Consider the following 22428-nt stretch of genomic DNA (forward strand, 5'->3'; position numbering starts at 1 on the left):
TTACCAGGCCATTGGGCTGCTGCTCTGTGCTTGGTGAGAGATGGTGTTTTAACCTGACGGAATGGCTTCAAGCAAGGGATGAGGTTGAGAAGGAGAGTCCTTCATGGTAATCACAGCTGGTGGGGGAATCGAACCCACACTGTTGGCATAACTCTGTATCTGAAACCAGCTGCCAACCAAATGATGCTGCTAGTTAACATAATGTTACATGGAGCAATTTCTGAAGCCAGTAAATTTTCTGTAACACACTGCTATTAAATAGAGTTATACAACAGATTTTGATGTTAGACTTTGTATACTTAGTTTACACGCCATGATTTGGAGGTACTGGTGCTGGACTGGGATGGACAAAGTCAGAAGTCACACCAAAGCAGGTTATAGTCCAATAGACTTCTTTGAAATCACAAGCTTTTAGACCACTGCTACTTCATCAAGATGAGGGAACTGTGCTCCAAATGCTTGTGATTTCAAATAAACCTGTTGGACTATAACCTGGTGTCATGTGACTTCTGACTGACTTTATATACAAATTTGACAGTTAAGAATTTTCCTGCTTTTAGAAACAGAAACTTTCAAAGATCTTTCACAGAAGAAACACCCAAAAATTAATGCCATTTTGGCTGAATAACATTTGCAATTTGAATGGTTGGTACATAACATTATTCCTTCCTGAAATTGACAGTAGCTAGTAGAACAAATGTTTCCATTCAGATTGCTAGATGCCAGTTTATTTATGAACTTCCGCTTGAAAACATAATTACTACAATTTGCTGGCCTTGGACTCATGTAATTATATTTTACATTGTTTTGATTAAAGAATGAATGCAACCAAATTGTAATGAAATATAACTAGAAATAAATACAGCAATTAAAGAGTCAAATAGAATCATTAATGAAAAATAATGCATCACAATTCCGATATAATCTAAATGCTCATTTCCTTTTAAACATCACTTGAGAAAATCATCCCAGAATAAAATGCCAGTATGTCTAACTATCAAACAGTTGATATGCAGATTGAAAAGTGGAATTGACAACAGCAAAGAGGTCTCACTTTCAGGAACATTCAGGACAGAATGTTTGCAAGGACCATTTGTATCTGTTGTTTGAAATGGAGATGAGTTTCACTCAAATAATAGTGGCAAAATTTCTCCCTGCAGCCATCTCTCATTCTCTGACAGATTTTCTGTTTTGAATACTGCTAGGAGACTTGGTTTCTCGGAGGATTGCAGTTACAACCAAGTCTGTAGCACCGGGAGTTGCTTCCTACATGGGGTGAGAGAAAACAAAGAATCAAAATAGTAACAGGAGATTTTACTAAAAGGGAACAAAAACATTTCTGTGGCATCAGGATGGTGTGTTGCCTCCCTGGTGCCAGGGTCAAGAGCAGGGTCAGCAGCTGTAGGACATACTGAAGGGACAGGAAGTGCAACCTAAGGTTGTGGTTCATGTTGGTGCCAACAACATTGGTAAAAACATAAATGTGGAATATGAGCTAGGAAATAAATTAGAAAGCAGGACGTCAAAGGAAGTAATTTCCAGATTACTCTCACTGCTACACGTTAGAATGGACTAAATGAATGTGTGGCTAGAGGAATGGTGTAGGAGGGAGGAATTTAGATTCTTAAAGCATTGGGACCAGTTCTGGGGAAGATGTAATCTGTCCATGTTGGGTGGGTTATACCCTAGGATCAGAACCAATATCCTCAAAGGAGCATTCATGTCTACATTGGAACGACAGTTCAAACTCGAATTGCAGGGGAATGGGAATGGGAAGGGACTGTAAAGATAGGAGTGAGGGAAACAAAGATATAAATAGAAAAAAAAAGTGGGGGATAGAGGAATCAAGCGCTGAGCAGCAAATAAGGCTGACGTACAAAAAAATGTGTAAAAATGTCAAAAAGATAAGTCTAAAAGGTACAACATCTGAATGCACAAAGCATTTGCAATAACTTAAATTAATTAAAAAGTGCAAACAGGTGTTCAGGCACAACATGTTTGCAAGTATTAAGACATGTCTACAAAGGGACCGAAGCTAGTAACTGAAAGTCCAAGAGCGTTCAATCTTTAGGAAGGAAAAGCAAAACTGAAAAAAGGTGAGGTGGAGGTATTAATGAAAGATGAAACCAGTGCAGTTATGGGAAAGGACATAGTTAGTGAAAATCGAAAAGTGCAACCATTCTGAGTGCAGCTAAGAAACAATGGGAGATAGAAAATATTATTGCGAGCTGTCTAAAGGTCTACAAATAATAATAGTAAAATACAGGATAACATTAAACAGGAAATTAAACAGGGGTGTTATGATAATCACTGCTGATTTTAATACTCATATAGACTGGGACAGTCGGAATAGATTATTGAGTTGGAATAGATTACTGAGTTGGAATAGATTAGATTAGATTACATTACATTACAGTGTGGAAACAGGCCCTTCGGCCCAACAAGTCCACACCGACCCGCCGAAGCGCAACCCACCCATACCCCTACATTTGCCCCTTACCTAACACTACGGGCAATTTAGCAAGGCCAATTCACCTGACCTGCACATCTTTGGATTGTGGGAGGAAACCGGAGCACCCGGAGGAAACCCACGCAGACACGGGGAGAACGTGCAAACTCCACACAGTCAGTCGCCTGAGGCGAGAATTGAACCCGGGTCTCTGGCGCTGCGAGGCAGCAGTGCTAACCACTGTGCCACCGTGCCGCCCATGAATAACCAGAATTGCAATAATACTGTGGCAGCTGGGATGAGGACGTTTTTATTTGTGACCAAGATGGTGAGGAGTCAAATATTGAACAGATTATCCTAGAATTGTGCAATGAGAATGAGATGCCCTTTAGGAAAAAGTGACCATAATACGATTGAATCTTCCATCGGGATAGAAAGCAAAGTAGGATCCAAGATCCAAACAAAGGAACTTTGAAGGTATGAGGTGTGGGTTAGCTATGATAAACTGGGTAACATCATTAAAGGGTAAGACAGAGTATATTTGAGAAAATAATGCATGCAATGCAGCAGTTATAGATTCTGTTTTGGTGAAATAGATATTGGCAAAGAATACTGTAGTGAGTAACTCATCTCCTGACTCCCCAAAGCCTACCTATGATCTACAAGCCACAAGTCAGGAGTGTGATGGAATACTCCCCACTTGCCTGGATGTGTGTAACTCCATAAACACTCAAGAAGGTTGACATAATCCAGGACAAATCAGCGCACTTGACTGGCACCACATCCATAAACATCCACTCCCTCCACCACTGATACCCAGGAGCAACAAGATGCATTGCCAAATTCAAAGATTCTCAGACAGCACCTTCCAAACCCATGACCCCTTCCATCTTGAAGGACAGGGGCAGCAGATACAAGGGAATGAAACAATTGTAAGTTGCCCACTAAGCCATCCACCATCCTGACTTGGAAATATATCACCATTCCTTCGCTGTCACTGGAGCAGAATCATGGAAATCCCCCCCAATACGGATCTACCTCCAGCTCATGCACTTCAGCTGTGCAAGAAGACAGCTTACCATTACCTTTTCAATGGAAACCAGGATGGGCTATAAATTCTGGCCTAGCCAGCAACACCCACATCCCACAAGTAAACAAAAATAACTGGAAAAGTGACCCAAACACAGATTATGAAAGGAAAATGATAGCATTAGATGTAAAGTGAACTCATACAAAGTTCCTAAAAAAATGTAGCAAGCTGGAGGACTGAGAACAATTTAAAATTCAGAAAAGGAAGGTGAGGAGTTTGTTTAATTTGGGGAAAAATAGAATATGAAAGTAAACTCGCATGGGACACAGAAAAGGACTATAAGAGCTTCTACAAAGATGTGATAAGAATAAAAAGACGTTAGTGATACCTATGAGAAATTTACCAAAAGCTCCTCAAACAACTTCCTCATTGCTGCTGTTTCTTCAATGAAGGACAAGGTATATTCCCATGCCAATTCCTCATTTTTGTAATCTTCTACTCACTGTTATGAGCAATGTTCTTCTCCAAGGAACTGAGAGATCATTAGGAAATATGGCTGTCATGGTTGAATATCTGCCATTTTGTGCCCAAGAGGTGAATTGCATACAGGAACTTTGTGATAATGCTAAGTGTTTGAGGATGAAGGAAGGAATAACGTGAAACATAATGTGATGATTAGAGTGGCGAATGAATTGGGGGGTGCTGGTCCGATTATTGCTATGAATGTAATTGATGCAATTGTTGCTGATATGGAATTTAAGAAGTGATATCACTTCACAATTCTTGCTAAATCATTGAACTTCTAACAGCACTGCATCTACAAGCTGGGAGCAATACTCCTGGCATTTACCTCAGTGACAATTTCCTCATTACAACCTGGAGGGAGGGTTGATAGCTGGAGGTATATTAAATCCATGCTTTTCTCTGTTTTTTTTGTATCAAGGTCCTTATTGCAGCATCTCAATCATTGGTGTCCACACTTCCCCCAGTTTCACCCATTTCAGTCTTTCATAGGGCAGCACTTCTTGCAGCCACAGTACACAACCGGCTTCCTTTTTAAGAGATATCACATTTTCTTCACCAACTACAGACAGTAACCTCTTTAACATCCCAAACAGTTGCGCAGTTAATTGACAATGTGGATCATACAGAGTGGGTGCACTGGTCATGAAGATTAGTGTTCAGCATATATTTCAGATTGGGGCGGGGGGGGGGGGTAGTTGAGGGCAATACAATTGTTAATCATATTATTGTACCAATGAATTTATTGGACACTGGTGTCAAATAAAGATAACTTCATAAAAGAGTCAACACTTTAAGCTTCTAAAAACTGTCATCATCATGCAAAGGCAATTTGCTTTTGGGCACAAAATAAAACTATTTTAACTCGGAATGATGGTCCCTTTAAAAAACAGGTTTCTTTCAGATTTTATTGCTGATCTAAAAAAAAAATAATTGTGTGATCAGATTGTCTGATAGAACATACAACAATAGAGTACAGGAACAGGCCCTTTGGCCCACCATGTCTGTGCTGACCATGATGCCATTTGAAACTAGCCCCATCAGCTGCCAGATTGTCCATATCTATCTATTTCCAGTCTGTTCATGTGTCTATGTAAATTCCTCTTAAATGTTGCTATCATATTTGCTTCTATCACCTCCCCTAGCAGCGCCTTCCAGGCATCAACCACCCTCTGGGTAAAAAGATCTTGACATGCACATCTGTTTTACATTTTTCCCCCTCTCACCTTGAGCCTATTCCCCTTTAATATGTCATGATGTGGAGGTGCCGGTGTTGGACTAGGGTGCGCATCGGGTATCTGATGAAGGAGCAGCCAGCGCTCCGAAAGCCAGTACTTCCAAATAACCCTTAGTATGTGACAGTTCCATCCCAGGTGAGATGGAATCTGACTATCTGCCCTATCTATTTCTCAGATAACTTCATATTCTCCTATCAGGTAGTCCCTCAGCTGCCAACATTCTCATGGAAATAATCCAACATTATCCAACCTCTTCTTATAGCTAATACACTCCAATCCAGGCAACACCCTGGTAAACCTCTTTGCACTTTCTCGAAAGTTTCTACATATTTCCTATAGTGTGGTGACCGATATTCCAAACAATACTCCACATGTGGCCTCACTAAAGTTTTATACATCGGCAACTTTAATTCTCAATGCCTTGACCAACGACAGCAAACATGCTGTATGCCTTCTTAACCACCTCTTTCAGGGTGCTATGGCCTTGCACACCAAATCAATATGAAGACAGTTTGTTAGTAATATTCATGATCATTGATTTTGCTTGCTTTTTAAAAATTTAAATGGTGAACCTTGCCACGTGATTATTTAAGCAAATATCTAGATTTCTAAACAAAGCAAAGCAAAACCAGTTCTCATCTCTTTTAAGTTCATAACAATGGGAAGCATTCAAGATAAGCATTCTAGTCATTCATGAACTGAAAAAAGTCCTTTAGTAATGTACAGTTCCAGACAAGAAGTCATTGGAGAGTAACTTCAAATGCCGTTGTAATAAGTTTTTATTTGTTTTAATTATCCAATAAGCAGCCACAAATTCTATATAATTGTCAGTCTTCAACTGAAGAAGCCGATGAAGGCAATGGAATAAATTTAAATCTTTGAAGTATTTGCCTCTATTACCATAGCTTTTCTTTGTGACTTAGTAGGCTAGCAGCAGATATATTTCCCAAATTCAACAAAACTGATGAGGTGCACATGTAAATTTATCTTGAATTTTAATTGCTTTAAACAAGCAATAAAGCATAAATAAATTGGAAGGAGCTTCAAACCATACTGGTTTAATGCAAACCTTCTTGATCAATCTTGCAACAATTGAAATTTCCACAGGCATTGTACCAGCGTATTGTTCATACGAACATTTCCGCTGAGCCAAAGGAGGAGATAAGAGGGAGGGCACGCAGACAGGCTTAATGAAAGAAGGCAACAGAACTGGCAATAGGTTGTTTTGGCAAGGCAGAAACAGAATGAATTGTCTCAGAAAGGAAATGCTCCATTGTCTCCAGTGGTTCAAGAAGGGGGCTCAGTAACAGCTTCTCAAAGATAATGAACTATAGGTGATAGGTTTTGGCCCTGCCAGTGCTGCACATATCCTGTGAATGCAGAACCATTTGTAAATGACATGTTTCCACATCAGGATGGTGAGTAGTTTGGATGGAAAACTCGCAGGTGGTGATGTCCCATATGTCTGCTGCCCTTGTCCTTCTAAATAGTGAGTGATCATGGATTTGGAAGGTGCTGTGGAAGGAGTCTTGGTGAATTTCTACAGTGCTTTCTACAAATGGTACACACTACAGCTACTGAGAGTCATTGGTAGAGGGAGTGAATGTATTTCTGGATCTCATGCTGGTCAAGTGGACTGCTTTGACCTTGATGGTCCCAACTTTCTTGTGTGTTTTTGGAGCTGAACACAGACAGGCAAATCTGAATTAATAAATGAAAGTCAGTACAAATCTATGAAGGGCTTATCATGTCCCACTAACTCATTTGAGATTTTCAATAAGGTTACATAGACAATTAGTGAAGATGATGATGTTGATGGAGGTACGTGGATTTCAAAAAGACATTTGATAAAGTGCTGTACAACAGACTATTATGCAAATAGATTGTTCATTGAGTAAGGTGAGTACATGGTGTTCTGGAATAACACATGTTTCTTCAATGTAAATTGGTAATAACACGATTGATGAGTCTCTACTGAACAGGTATCATGATTTTCTAGAGCCATCTTCTACAGTGTGATTTTCTACAGTGACTTCCCATAGCGAGATTTTCTATAGCACAGGGTTGCAGAGAAACACAACTGCCACCTTATAGCAGAAGGACCTGTATAAAATTGTCTGAGTGAGGAGAAACATGAGTAGTTAATTGATAGTTTTAGACCGGAGGGAGGTTTATGTGATTTTATTGATATTGCTCTAATAATCAAACACTCATTAGGGATTAACACCATGGTTTATTTTACTGAAACAGTAAAATGCATTAGTTACGAAGACAGCAGAGAAAACCAATTGACTTCTGTGTGTTCAGCTTGCAAACACACAGCAGACTGAATTGCAGGCAGAGTCTCAACATTGTCTATTTGCAACCAATCAAATCCTGTCATGTGAACTTTCTTAAAGATAAGAAAGAGATACAATGTTTTATAGAACACTTTAAAATTGGTTGGTGCTAGGACTCCTCCAATTCCTGATATAAATAAATGACCTATGCATGGTAATAAAAACATAATTTCAAAATTTGTGGATAGTACAATACTTTGATGAATCTGAACTGTATGAGGATAATGTTGAACTTCAAAAATGATTAGATTACTTACAGTGTGGAAACAGGCCCTTCGGCCCAACAAGTCCACACCGACCCACCGAAGTGCACTGACCCAGACCCATTCCCCTACATTTACCCCTGCACCTAACACTACAGGCAATTTAGTGTGGCCAATTCACCTGACCTGCTCATATTTGGACTGTGGGAGGAAACCGGAGCACCCGGAGTAAACCCACGCAGACACAGGGAGAATGTGCAAACTCCACACAGTCAGTCGCCTGAGGCGGGAATGATATGAGCAGGGTGTTGTAATGGGTGGACAAATGGCAAATGAAATTTAATGTGGAGAATTGTGAAGTGAATCATTTTAGTAGAAAAATTCCTGACAAGTTATATAAAAAGAGTATAATTCCAAATAGGGTTCAGAAGGAGCACCTGGATTTATTTGTACATAAAGACATGTACAGACATGTTGAGAAACAAGTTAATAAAGCAGCACCCTCGGCTTTATTACAGTATAGAACATTGGCATAGAGTTAAGAAGCAAGGAAATTGTGCCAAACTTGTACAAACTAATGGTTTGGTCCCAACTGGTATGTCTTCAATTGTGGGCACCACACTTAGGAATGATGTGCAGAAAGGATTCATAGGAATGAGCAACTTCAGTTCCATAGATACATTAGAGAAGCTGATAAGAAGAAACAAAGAAAAGAAAATGTACAAGAGGATTTGATGTTGGGGTTCAAAGTCACAAAAAGTTTGGGCAGAATATGTAAAAAGGAACAGCAAGATGGATCATGAACTAGAGAACACCTGCAGACTTTGGCAAATGATGTTGAGGAAAATCCTTTCTCTTATTGCAGCTGGTTAAGATCTGGAATGCTCTGCCTGTGAGCTTAGTGGAGGCAGGTTCAACAGAGACCTTCAAAAGGACCTTGGATTATTATATGGAGAGGAAGAATGCACAGGGTACAAGGAGAGGGTGGGCGAATGATATTAAACCTGCAGCCCTTTCAATAAACCAGCATGATATGCCAAATGGCTTCCTTCTGAGTTGTTATCAATTCTGACAATCCCATGCTGTTATAAGGGAATGCTGTGAGGTTGCAACTACAGTCTTTCAAATGAGATGTTAAAGTAAACTTAGCTTTCCAGGTAGATTTTAAATATCCTGTGTGTTATTATGTCAAAGAACAGTCGAGTTCTTTGTGAAGTCTTGATCTACATTTACCCACAAACCAATGATTAAAACTGATAGTCTAATATGACCACACAGCTGTTTGTGCAATTTTGTTTAGTACAATTTGGCACCTGACTTTCTTATATAACAATAAAAAACTTTAAAATGTTCATAATTGGTTGTACCAAATGCTTTGATATGTTCTGAGATCCTTAAAGGCAGAACATAAACATAGGTCTGTCTTTCTTTCCTAGATTTTCCTGGCATTTAATATATATTCTTACCCATTGTCTAAGAGAACTGTCCTACAGCAGATAATCAAGAACTAATCTGAAACAGCTTTGTGTATGAAGAAGGGTCACTGGACGCAAAATGTTAACTCTGCTCTCTGTCCACAGATGGTATCAGATCAGCTGAGTTTCTCCAGCAATTTCTGTTTTTATTTCACATTCTCAGCATCTGTATTTCTTTATTTTATTTTTGTGTCTAATTTGTTGAGGAGTGGGAACAGTTTCTGACACTTTAAATTACCAAAGCAGCAAGACTTCTACTATTCTTGACATGATAACTCAGCACAGGTCTCACAAAACTCCTAAAGTCAATTAGATGATTAACATTACAGAAACCTAATTATCCTGCTATATGAAGGATCTTATTAAATCAGAAATGGTGCAGAAAAAGATTTGCAAGGATGTTACTGAAACTAGTGAGTTTGATATAGAAGGAGAGGCTGGGACACTTTTAAATGGAGCGTAGGAGGTTGACCTTACGGAGGTTTATAAAATCATGAAAGGTACAAATAAAATGAATTGCAAAGATGCTTTTTCCTGACTGGGGAAAATCAAAACTAGAGGGCATGGGTTTAAGGTGAAAGGGGAAAGATTTAAAAAGGACCTGCAGGCAACATTTTCACACAGTAGTGTGTATATGGAATGAATTGCCAGAGAAAATTGTAGGTGCAGGAATAGTTACAACATTTAAAAGACATTTGGAGAGGATTAGAGGGATATGGGCCAAATACAGGCAAATGGGACTAGTTTAGTTTGACAAAGGTGATCAGCAACGACAAGTCAGACCAAAGGGTCCGTTTCTGTGCTGTATGACACTATAATTGCATTAAGGTCAGTTAGAAGTACTAATCTTGATTATGAAATAGAAAACAATGGTTACATTCTCTAATTTTAAAGTATGAGAGAAGACCAAAGAAAATTAATAATAGGAACATTAATCCAGCATTTAATAAATTATATATAATGCAAGATTAGTTTTCTGTATTCAGTATTCATGATTGCACTTAAGACATAAATTACAATAATTAAACAAAATGAAACCTGAAAAAAGGCTTTTGCCCGAAACGTCGATTTTCCTGCTCCTAGGATGCTACCTGACCTGCTGCGTTTTTGCAGCACCACCCTAATCTTGACTCTAATCTCTAGTCTGCAGTACCCACTTCCACCATGTATTTACATATATTTGAGGCATTGGGAATGTCCAATAACTGAATGGACACCTATTTAACTTCAGCAGAAAGATCTTAGATAGTGGTCTTTCCCCACTGCACCTTGGCGGCAGCTACTCCAAGCTTTATTCTCAGTAATTCTATAGGGGTTCCTTAATATTTCACCCTATCAAATGCCAAGGGCAATTGTCATCATCTAAACTCTGGGATTCAGCTCTTTTGTCATGTCCATGTTTGGATCAAGGTTGTATTGAGTCTTGGAGCAAAGTAATCACTGGCATGTGAATACTATCTTTTTTCCTGCATTATTTAGTATTTGTATCATGATGTTAGTGTGAAACAGAACCATGATAAATCAGCATCCTTACTGCTTTGCTGAATAATAATGCACTGACCGTTTAAAATCAATGTTCCTCAGTGCAGACGCTTATCTTAGGAATGATGTTTGCCAACAACATTCATCAATGGAAAATCAGATCACCAGATGTTTAAATATTTCCCTCATCAACATCTTATAATTGGGAATAAAAGGGAAAATCTCATTGAATGGGTGGTTCAAATGATGGCTATTCCCTGTTGCAAAGTTGCTGTCATTGCCTCTGTTTAATGAGCTCAGCGCTTTGTAATCACTCATATTCACAAAGACAAATTATTTTCTTTTCCCGTTAGATTCTATACTGGTGGAATCATAGGCTGTTGATTTGGACTTTTGGGCACCTAACAGGTAGGGTGCACTCATAGTCTGCCTGTTCAACCAATGAAGAAGTAAAAGTCATTTTTAGGTCTGTGCTTCAGGCCTCCTAAAACCTGCTCATCATAAAAAAGCTATGATGCACTTCCATATTCAGGCTAGGGAAGATGTAACTCCAAATATGGGAAGGGAGAAGATCATGACTGCTGAGGAGTCAAAGGTCTGGTGATGTAATTTAATATAAAAATGGACCTACCACCCAAAGCTAAACAATAGCTCCAAGGTCAGCCAGATGGACCTCCGAGAATGTGAGTTCCCTTATTGGGGCAGTTAATCTGGTTCAATCAAGGAGCCCTGGCTGACAGACATAAACAGTGTGTCAGCGGTTGTTTTCTCTCTGGGACCTGGCTCTGTGCTAATGGGATCAGTGTCATATATGATGCACGTGTAAATAAAGGGTGTCTTGGTGACAGGTTACCAGCCTTTGTGGACCCGTCTCTACCTTTATGCTGTGATTCATCAGATACAGATAAGTAAATCAAGTGGATTTCTAATTTCCAGGCTGATTATCATCCATTCCTTTTTCTGTTCAACTGCTCTTCTCTCTCTTTCTAATTAAGGTTATTCTGAATAAATTATTATTTGTTTGTTTAAAAGTTGCTGAAAAAGATTCTTGGCACTTGAAGTCATAATCATGTTAATTGGATGCATCTGTGATTCATACGCAATCAACCACCTCATGGCAGTTATGTAAGAAATCTTACTGATTCCATACTTAACTACAGACTAAATTTCACGATAGTTCATTAATGATTTGTAGCCTAAGCAATAGGTAATAGATTGTCGATAGATATTGAAGAAAGATAGTAGCTACAGATTGGGCTTTTAAAAAAAGTCTTTAAAGGTACATTCATGATATTTGTTAATGCAGGTACATGGAAGTTCTGTTATACCTGTCCAAACAAATAGGGTTCATCTATTGAATATGCTAATTGAGACTGTATTAACATTCCTATTCTGTATTAATACAAGATAGTTTTCAGTGTTTGTGCAACAATAACCAAATAATACAAGTGTTAAGAATGCAAAAGAAAAAAAAATGCAAATGTTTTGTGCTGATTGCAACCGCTCAAAGTGTTTCACATCCAAAACTACAATTTCAATTGTAGTTACTGCTGTAATCTTGGAAAACATTGCAGCCAAATGACATTCAATCAAGTCCCACAAACAGCTATGAGACATGAACTAGGTAATCTAGGGGATAAATATTAGCCAGAAGTCTTCTGGTCTTCAAAGAGTGAACTGCACTCTTACATCAATTTGAGAGGATAGCTAAGGTCTTGATTTAATGCCACTTCCAAAAATGCAGCACTTCATCCACACTACACAAGAATGTCAGCCTAGATTTGTTGCTCAATGCTCTGAAATGGGATTGAACCCAAAACCAGAGGCATGACCATTATCAGCTGCATGATGGTTGAGTCCCTAGTCTAACTGCCTAGGTGTATAATACTCTTATCCAGTGGTTTAACCAGTGTCTGTTTCTGGATTTCTCATGTTGAATATTTTGTGTGCGTAATTGAATTAATATTGAATCCTTTTTAGATTAAGAAAATAACCTACTGCTTAATGTTTTCAAAATGACACTTTTAGATACTTTGAAAGCAATATGTGTGGTACATGTGCAAAGCTCTCTCCTGGGAGCCAAGTTCAAACAGCAATCTGCAATACCACTCAGATCATGTCAGTTACATTTCACATTGTACTCATTGATGTGGGCCCGAATAGTATCAATTGGAGTTAACCTTACGACCACTGAGCATTTTAAGAACATAACAACAAGTTTACTCATCAGTCAGATGATTCCCAATTTAATACCTATGTTATACATTTAGGTAGTTTAAAAAATATCCTTTATTGGAGGTTGTTAAAGGCATATCAGTTGCCCCTCTTCAGATATTGCTCAGTATGTTTCTGAAAATTTACAAGAGTATTACATTTATTTTCTCATTTCTAATTTTTTATTTCAATCTGGAACAGGTTCTAACGTGAGTATGGACTGTGGGTTTCAAGATGTTAGAAACTGATATTTTTAAAAAGTTCATCAATAGACACCTACCTGCATCAGACAAAGACATAGCATCTCATTTTAAATAGTAACCCAGGTGTACAGGTATAAAGTGAAAGAGAGAAGAAGAGTTCACATTACTGTATCAGCTAATTTCAGCCAAGTTAAAGGGTGATATTTTCCAAAATAAAAGCACTTATTATGCATCTCAGCAGGAGACTGGAATATGATTGTCAGCTAATGAAAATTGAACACTGCACAACTTAGATAATTAAAAAAAGATTTCCTTACAAAGTGTACAAAATAATGTTTAAGATGATAAGATTTAGGTATATAAGATAATTAAAAAGTAAGATTTCAATAAAACTTTTTAAAATCAAATGCATTTAATTGTATTCAAATAATTACCTTTATGATAGGATCTGACCCTCAAATTTCCCCTCCAGAGGTAGCTTTCTACACTGTTCTATGAGAGTTAATAAAAGTTACATTATTTAAACTGGTACTGTACTAAGAATTATGTTTTACAGTTGTCACAAGGCTAGCTCCATGATCAAATAGGATTTTGTAAATATAGTCAACAAATAGTTTTTCATAAAACCTTCAGAGGTGTTATGAGCTGCAGGATAAGGAGGTTTGGAGGTGAGTAAAATCATTACTCTGTTCTTATCTGCAATTAAAATTGAAATTAGCATAATTAAAATGAAATATATTTTCTTTCCAAATGTTCTGCACAAAACTATTTAACCTTGAGGATAAAAAACAAAGTTATGAGAAGAGCAATGCAGAATATACCAGAATAAAGATAAAAAAATCTAAGTACATATGGAGAATAATCACTCCTGAATCCAATTTATTAGGGATAATCAGCTATTATTTGAGTCATAAAAACATGGATTCATTTATGCTGATTTATGACACTAACAAAATAGATTTTTATTTACTTTTGAAGATAAAATAAAAGGCAGCACTTAAGTTGAGAGCAAACATAACATCAAATAGCTGCATAAAATTCAACTTTACACAAAATAGAAGCATATATTTTTAACCTGTCCAAGGCAGTTCATTGACAAAACTTCACAAGTACATAACGGGGGTGTAATTGAACACTTAGTTGGGTCACAACATATAATTAATGACTGTTCTATATAAGTCACTGAAAACTTATTTCTATTTGATACCAGAAATCACAGGTCAACAAATCAGCCAATTAGGTGAATAAAGGAAACAATGCTTCATATTATGCCACTTGACGTATTTCAAAACTGAATAGAATTATGTACTGTATCAATTACATTCCAATAAAGAAACCATACAAAAGAAATTCCACAATTCAAAGCAAACTCTCAAGCATGAACTTTTCTTTTGAACAATCATCAATTAGTTGGCCAGTGAAGTGGACAATTGTTGAAAGACTTTGGTGTATCTTAAAGTTGGTGTGTTATTTGTAGGACCGTTGCCTGGAGTAGGAATTACGCTTGGCCTCCAAAATTCAACTATCCTAATCCAATGCAGTTATGAAGAATATAAATCCATTGAGTCATTGGGAGAATGTAATTGCTAGATATGTGAAGCAGCATTGACCAAGGTTGCATTTATGGAGCCTGGAGTCTGAAATTCTGAAATCCCTTGACTTTTCTGAGGAAGAGTACCTTCCTCAGAAAAGTCAAGGGATTTCAGAATTTCATTCAACTAACCTGGCAATTGATATATATTCTGCAAAATTCAGTTTTAAATCATGGTTCTACTGGCAACAGGAAGACAATTTCTAATTTAAATGAGACTATTACCTAATTTGAGGGCTGATGTACCAAGAAGCTTTATATCCTAATGAATATTGTCTTGCCACTCGCGTTAGGTTGAATGGTTGCAAATCCACCCTTTGTTTTCCTTCTCTAAATTGCTAAGAATTTTTCTTTCCATTTCTTGAATACTGCCTTGCATTCAAGAGCAGAGAAAAATCATCATTCAATAGAAAAAAAAAACAAATAATGAAAAATTGAAATAAAAGAGAAAATGTTGGAAGCAGGTCAAGTTAACGTTTTAGCCCAATGACCTTTCAACTGAAGAAGGTGGAGATTGATAGTTTAATAGCAAGCACAAGTTTAAGGACATGGGATCAGAAAAAGGACAAAATTGAGAGAAATGTGATAAGGTACAGTGCAGATGTGATTAAATAACATCAGTCATTATGGCCCATGCTGAAGAAAGTGGTAATGAGAAAAGCATTGAAATAAAAATGGTCGATAAATATAGTTTGCTGTGGTGTATGAATGGAGAAGGTTGGGGGAGAGGGGAAGGGGGGCAGGCAACAATGAAAAATGTGTCAAAAAGGCACCCACACCAAAATCTGTGATGTAGGAAAGCCAGATCATTACTGTTAATTATGTTCCAAGAGTTCTCTTTCAATGCTCCTCTTGGAGTTCTAAGTTTTATACTCTGTAAAATTAATCATTTCTATATTACAGTGGAACTGTGTGTAGAGAGTGCTGAAAACTTCTTCAACCTTCTTATTTGTTCCTGTCACTTTTAAAAGTATTTGAACTAATGCTGGAATATACAAGCATAGGTCCTAAATTCCATAATCAATTGGTAATTCTTCCTGCATGATGTAATTGACAATGAATGACAGCATATATATTTTGACTATGGGAGATCAATACATGAAGTATCATCCTGTAAATACCCTTAGTTCATACATCCATTAAAAAAAAAGTTTAAGATCGTGTAAAAATAATTCTAAGTGTGTAGGAATAGACACACAGGGCTACAATTATTTGTTTTTACATTAGAAAAAGTCATGTAATATGTTATCTTGGCAGAAAATCAAATGGGCATATTTGTACAAGAAATGAAAATTCACTTTCAAGTCTGAAATCCATAAATGATGCATACATGTTGCCACTTCTACTGATCATTTGTGTTGCATGTGCACAAAATATTGATCAAGTGCTCAGTTATATATTTATATATAATATATTTTAGATATGAAAGAGGAAAAAAAGATAAGCATTGCTCTGGATTACCCAAATGTGATTGCTAAATCACATCTTACTGTTAATATGTAGATGGAACTGACTTCCATGAAAATCGAGGGAACTGAGTCAAATAATAGCCAGTAGATAGAGGGAATCTTGATTTATTGCTGAAATGCATTTTACCATTAGCAACCAATGGCCACAAAATTGTGATTGTAACCAATGAAACTATAAACAAGATGAAACTATAAACAAGGTGTGCCTCCCTGATGATTCTACCCTTCCACCTCCACTGTCCTAGTCCTCAAAGAGTGTACTGCTCTACTGCAAAAGGCTGAAGACATTTTCAAGGTCTGAAGCTTCAAACCATGAGATAACCTCAAGTATACTCAAAACCATACCTTAGATGTTTAATTTATAAGATGTTTTCTTTGATAATGATATAAATTTTGGAGTGAAAAAGATTCTTTTTTTTTCTTTTTAGAATAATCCTAAACATCTTACACTTCCTTAGCTCCTAATTAGATTTGGTTATTTTAAGGTCAATATTTTTATAGTACATAATGAACAATCTTTTATTATTACAAAAGTTATATTTAAAGTCTGGATCTTCTTATTTGGAAAAAGAGCCACACATGTAATTGCATTTTTAATTGTATGTAGATAACAATTTATTTTTCTCAAATTAAAGAATAAAAGCACATTATGTATTTCATCTCTACATCATTTTTATCAACTCTTTTCATTTTACACCTCACTGATTCAACCAACTATAAAGAGCTTTCTATGCTGAATCCAAATCTCTCCAATAATAATCATTGGTGAAATGAGTTTACTTGACTATATTGCTGATCTTGAAATGATTCATACTGAATATTTCTGCAAGCAAATCATTATTGTGTTGAAATAAGACCTTGGTAGTGATTTATATTAATTGGCATTTTAACTCTCAAACATTGAGAAAACAAAGAACCTTGTATATACACAGACTACTAAGTACTTCCCAGTTTCCTGAAGACAAATATTGTTGCTTTTTTTGCTGTCAATTGATGCAGCTATCATGGCAGCATGCAAATGTCATATCACTTTATTGTTAATGGATTATCAAAAATCTATTCGCCAACTGTGACAAAACAGCAGCTGAGAAGATGAAAACATCAAAACAAATATAGAATAAAACCACTTAAGAAATAATTCTAAAACATCTAGTCTACACATACTTAGAATCTTCTGTGTACATAAATGGCAATCCTATGGCTACTGATCTTAGAAATACATTGAGTTCCCATTCCACTGTGAATAAACAGTAATTTTTCAAAGGTTTGATATTTAACAGATTGTTACTCAGCACCAAGCGTAAAATGAACTTGTTGATTTGGTGTGTGTGTAATTCTACCTTTTCACAGAAGCCATAATCCATTCATCTATTGACATATACATTCCAATTGACACATTTTGAAATCTTTTGAAAGCAAATAAATGAAGACAGTAAAATCTGCAGTAAAATAATGCGAACATAAAATGCACTTTTTTGTTTCAAATTTCTATAACATAGATGTCACGAAATGCACAATATGGATCTAACATTCTTTGAACTACAACAATATCTTCTCTAGAAAACCTATTTAATATACATTCAACACCACAAAACCATTCTAGATTATTATGAAAAATAATTGAACATATTTAAGAATCAAATTCGCAATAAAAGTACTTATCGCTAGAAAATAGATTATCGCTAGAAAATAGCGCGATAGTATCCAATCTAGATACTTAACAGGAAAATGTCCAACATTCCCATGATCATCTGCTCCTCGATCGCCTTGTGTTTTCAGCACCCTGGAGAGCAACTAATGTTGATTGGCTGTGGTGCCACTTCAAGCTTAGAATTTACGCCAAATGCTTAGTTTCATTACACAAAACGGATGGAAATATGACTTTCGACCGTCCCGGTTTCTCTTCTGCCTTTCATTGGCACTGACCCATACCCCTATTCCATTCGCTTCCAGCGCTTTACCCTCAACATCTCTGAAAATGCACTGCCTCTCGCAGCTCTTAGTGTTTGAACATTAGTTTTTAAATGTAGACAGCAATTTCTTCAATGGTGAAGGCTGATGCGCAATCAATATTAATGTTGCCAAGGGATTTGTTGAGTGAATGCTAAGTGGAAATTGGGTGTGCAGTATATCCCGTTCCCTGAGCACCCGCCGAGTGTGCTGGGAAAGTTTCTGACTGCTTGCTGCTCAATAGCGCTGTGAATACAGCTGGAATCTAACAGTTAGGATTCCTCTGTGTTGCATGTGAGGATGTGCAAGGAATAACGATGAGCCTAATTGAAATTCTGCCACGATGGTTGGACTGCTGAGGCTCCTGCTTCGACATTGCATGTGGGCCATCATTCTTATTGTTCTTAAATTATCCAACAGTGTGTTCGCATCTAGACTCTTCAAGCACAACTCAAGCAAAATAGGAAGAAACGGACAATGGCCATTGGCTATTTCCCCAGTGCGAGTTTCGGGAATTCACACACACACACACATACACACACACACATTGCTGAGAGAAGGCAACAAGTAACCCAACCGAAGCATTGAAACACAAGGTTTACAGCACGTTGAGAGCTGACAATTGTTGTATCTAAACTCCACTTTGAGAATCTGCCTGAGTTGTAATTCAGGTTTTGTGTTGTATTCAACTAAAAAGGGCACGCTTCCATTGTGGTTCGCTAGCGCATTGCTGAGATCTACAACCACTGCAAGTCGGTTCCATGGCAAACAGCTGAGAAGCATGTGCTAATCTTTTGAAAAAAAAAACCCATATGAGCGCCGCAGTACTAAATCTCCACTTTCCCGCTATACTCTCCCTATCAGTAAAGATAAACAGTCCCACGGTCATTTACTTGCGCCGCTTGTCCGCACTTTATCACTGCGCAAAATCGCCAGCACTTCACTCCGCCCCAGTTGGCTAAGAGACAATATTTTGGGAAGCAACGTTCTGCTTTCTTTTTGGCACCTCACCAACAATTCCAAACAACAGTTCCCGAGGAATCCCGGGGCACCACTTGCCAGCAACAAACTGCCGTCGCCATGCCAACAGCAAGACTCTCCAACCCTCCAGGACTCAACAAACAGAAATAAAGTCAACGCTCTTACCTTGCAGTCTTGGATGCAACTTTTCACCGAGTACTCTCCCGAATGTAAATACTTCTGAAACAAGACCTGGAACTCTTCGTACTTCTCCTGGGCGTGCTGGTCTAACCGCTGGTAAGTCTCAACACACTGAACGCAAACGCTAGCATCTCCATCCATCACTACATTGAGATGGCAATTCGAGCCTTCTGGCGTAGGCATCCCAGCGAACAGCTCCGAAAGGGTATAAGACTCACAAAAGGCAAGGTGGAAATTGCTAAAAGACGGCGACCAGGCGCCCCTGCTTAATCGCTCACTCACGCGTCCACAGATAGACTCAGCATCTTCAACAATAAAACACTGGTCAGTTAGACAATGTGGGTAACAAGTTTCTAATTGCCAGCTCGGTCTGGCTGTGATATTACCTATAAAAATAGTATGTTTGCCACTGCTGCTGCTGGCTTCCCTTGGCTGCTCAGGTCCAAGGGAGACGGGGAAAGGTAAGTGATCTGTCCGGTCCCCGCCCATCTTTGCCAAGGTGCCCTGCTCCTGGTCTCTGATCCCGGTCAGATTCGCCTCTGCACACAGCCACAAGTGATCAGAGAGCAGGACGGTGAAAAACAAGAGAGACGCTAGAGACAGTCGCCATTTCTGGGCTCGTTCGGAATCTGTGCAGGGTTTGTCGCTCTGGCGGGGTACATACCAAATTTGTAAACCGTCCCCTTGCTGCCGACACATCCAGGCGCCTCTGGTCATCTTGTAAGCAAGAGCAACGCCGGCCGGTTGCACAATGAATGCTCGCTCGCCCCAATAGACATTGACCGGGATTGTCTGCCTGGTGAGATTCGCCTGTTATTCCCCCGGACGGGATATCCTCTTCAATCTGGCTCCTACCCTCAGCAGACGGTCAACTGCTGCCATCCAATTCCTGGGAGCAAGCACAGGAGGACTGTCGCATCAGAGTCCCCCCAAACCCCAGCCCCCTCCTCCCAATGACTCCCCGGGGGAAAGCCTACTTCTCCGGTGACTGCATCCTGGTCAGGCCACCAGCTCTTGCTGTGCTCTCCCGCTCTCTCCTCAACACACTCTGCAAGATTCACAGCCTGCCACATTCCAGCCTCTCGCATCCAAACCCCATTAACCACCAAGTGTAAGCTCCAACTAAATGCGCGCAGAGAGAGAGAGAGAAAAAAGTTCAACTGTTTCTCCTGATCCAGGCAAAATGTCGCTGGCTCTAATGCTGGGATTGCCACCGATCTCTTCGCTGGATGTCAAGTTGCGGCCATCTTCGCCTCGAATTACCCATTATTATTTTGGGGGGATGGGGAGGGGGGGTGAAGGAGACGATGGTTTGCGTCATCTCTAGCTCTGAGATATCTCCATTCGTGAGACACAGCTGTCTGGTCTTCCAGAGGGAGAGAGTGGGACCCAGACAGACAGAGCCCCACAAACTCAATCCTGTTTTACATCAACAGCCCCCTGTCCACTCATCATAGTCCACACCAACACGAAACGAGCAACGGTTTGGCATTTTCAATCCCTGAAGTTTCCTTGAAGGTAACACCGAAAAGTATACGTTTCCAAAAGATGTCAATAACAAAAAAAGGTGCAGGGTGTGTGGGGGGACTCGACGGGGCGTTGGAACCGAGGGTCCTGCCCGATGGCACTGAGTCCCTCAGTGTTGCTCTGCGCAATTGACGGGAGGCAGGATTCCGGATGGCGAATGGGCGAGAGGACACGAGCCAAACTCAACCTTTCTCAGAGGCTGCGGGTTGCTGTCGGGAACCGTGCTGCAGTACATGGTCCTGCTGCAATCTGGAGCTGGGCTGATCCGTCCGGGCTGTGCTCCTCACAGGGCAGGCGCTCGCTTTCATTGAGTTGACCAAATGTCCTCAACCCCAAAGCAATAATTCTTGCAAAATGCCATCTGACAGCGGAACAACTTCGCGGAGGGGGGAGAAGGGGCTGGCTGGGTGGGTGAGATACATTCCAACGTCTTGGTGCTTGTTACTGAAAGCCGAGTGCTCTGACAGAACTGCTCAGTGTTGGGTTACAACTTGAAACTGGCACCGTGGGCTGATTTGTATTCCTCGCCAGTCTGAGAGGCAGTGACGAGCGCATGCGAAAGCAACAAAAAAAATAAATAAACTATCATTTCGCTTCTTGCCCTACGACACCCGAAGCTGCACCGCACACACCAGCTTTATCTTTGAGAGAGATGTTAGGAACGGCGTGACATTGAGGGACGCTGTTCCCTGAACGAATCACTTCATCAGCGGCAGGAAAACGCGGGGGAATCCTGAGCAATTAGACCACAGTCATGTGCAATTGGAAACGTTAGTGATTACAGCCGGGTGAGACTTTTATGATAAAATAATTCCTTCTTGCAAACAAAACGAGCTGTTGCATTTATGTAGCACCGTTCACAGCGCAGGAAATACTTTCAAACAGAATTTTGAAGCTGGTTTGAAGGTCATTTACAATATGCGCCCTTTAATTAACCCACAAGAGAGTACCGAAAGCAACAGTGAGATAGAAGTAATTTTAGATTTGCTGTTTGTGGAATAAGTGTTGTACAGGATACCAAGAACCATACTAGAATCTTTTTCCTTCCACCCGTGAGAAGAGATTGGACCTTCGTTCACCCTCTGGATCCAGAGACAGCATCTTCACCGCTCCATCAATATTGTGGTGAAGAGTCAGCCTGCATGTTGAGATCGAAGCTCGACAGTGGCATTTTAACGTCACCATCTTCGAACTTCAACACCAGGGGGCTGCAATCAAGCTAGACGGAACTGCTGGAGGAAGTGGGTACTGCAGATGCTGGAGATTAAAGTCAAGATTGGAGTGGTGCTGGAAGGTCAGGCAGCATCCGAGAAGCAGGAGAATCGACGTTTCGGGCAAAAGCCCTTCATCAGGAATGAAAAGCCCTTCATCAGCCTCATTCCTGATGAAGAACTTTTGCCCGAAACATCGATTCTCCTGCCCCTCGGATGCTGCCTGACCTGCTGTGCTTTTCCAGCGCCACTCGAACCTTGACAGTTGGAAGAATGAAATCAGTGATGAATGTAAGACCTGCCTTGTTTACAACCCGTACATAAATACCACAATCAGGCCATTACATTCCGGCTTGGTTGCGCC

At 39.3% G+C, this 22428-nt stretch overlaps 1 protein-coding gene across 3 annotated transcripts in view; it reads right to left on the reverse strand.

Moving 5' to 3' along the window:
* Positions 1–22122, reverse strand: part of LOC122550442 (NALCN channel auxiliary factor 1-like) — a 528822-nt gene extending 506700 nt beyond the window's left edge. For all 3 annotated transcript variants that reach the window (XM_043691179.2, XM_043691177.2, XM_087987874.1), the window contains exon 1: positions 19312–22122. In XM_043691179.2, the coding sequence (XP_043547114.2) occupies positions 19312–20043 (732 nt within the window). In that variant the 5' untranslated portion in view covers positions 20044–22122. The remainder of the gene's footprint in view (positions 1–19311) is intronic.
* Between the last annotated feature and the right edge of the window lie 306 nt (positions 22123–22428).

Source organism: Chiloscyllium plagiosum, unplaced genomic scaffold (assembly GCF_037043375.1).
Source record: "Chiloscyllium plagiosum isolate Xiang-an unplaced genomic scaffold, Cpla_swu_hap1 HiC_scaffold_6, whole genome shotgun sequence".
Taxonomy (NCBI): Eukaryota; Metazoa; Chordata; class Chondrichthyes; order Orectolobiformes; family Hemiscylliidae; genus Chiloscyllium; species Chiloscyllium plagiosum.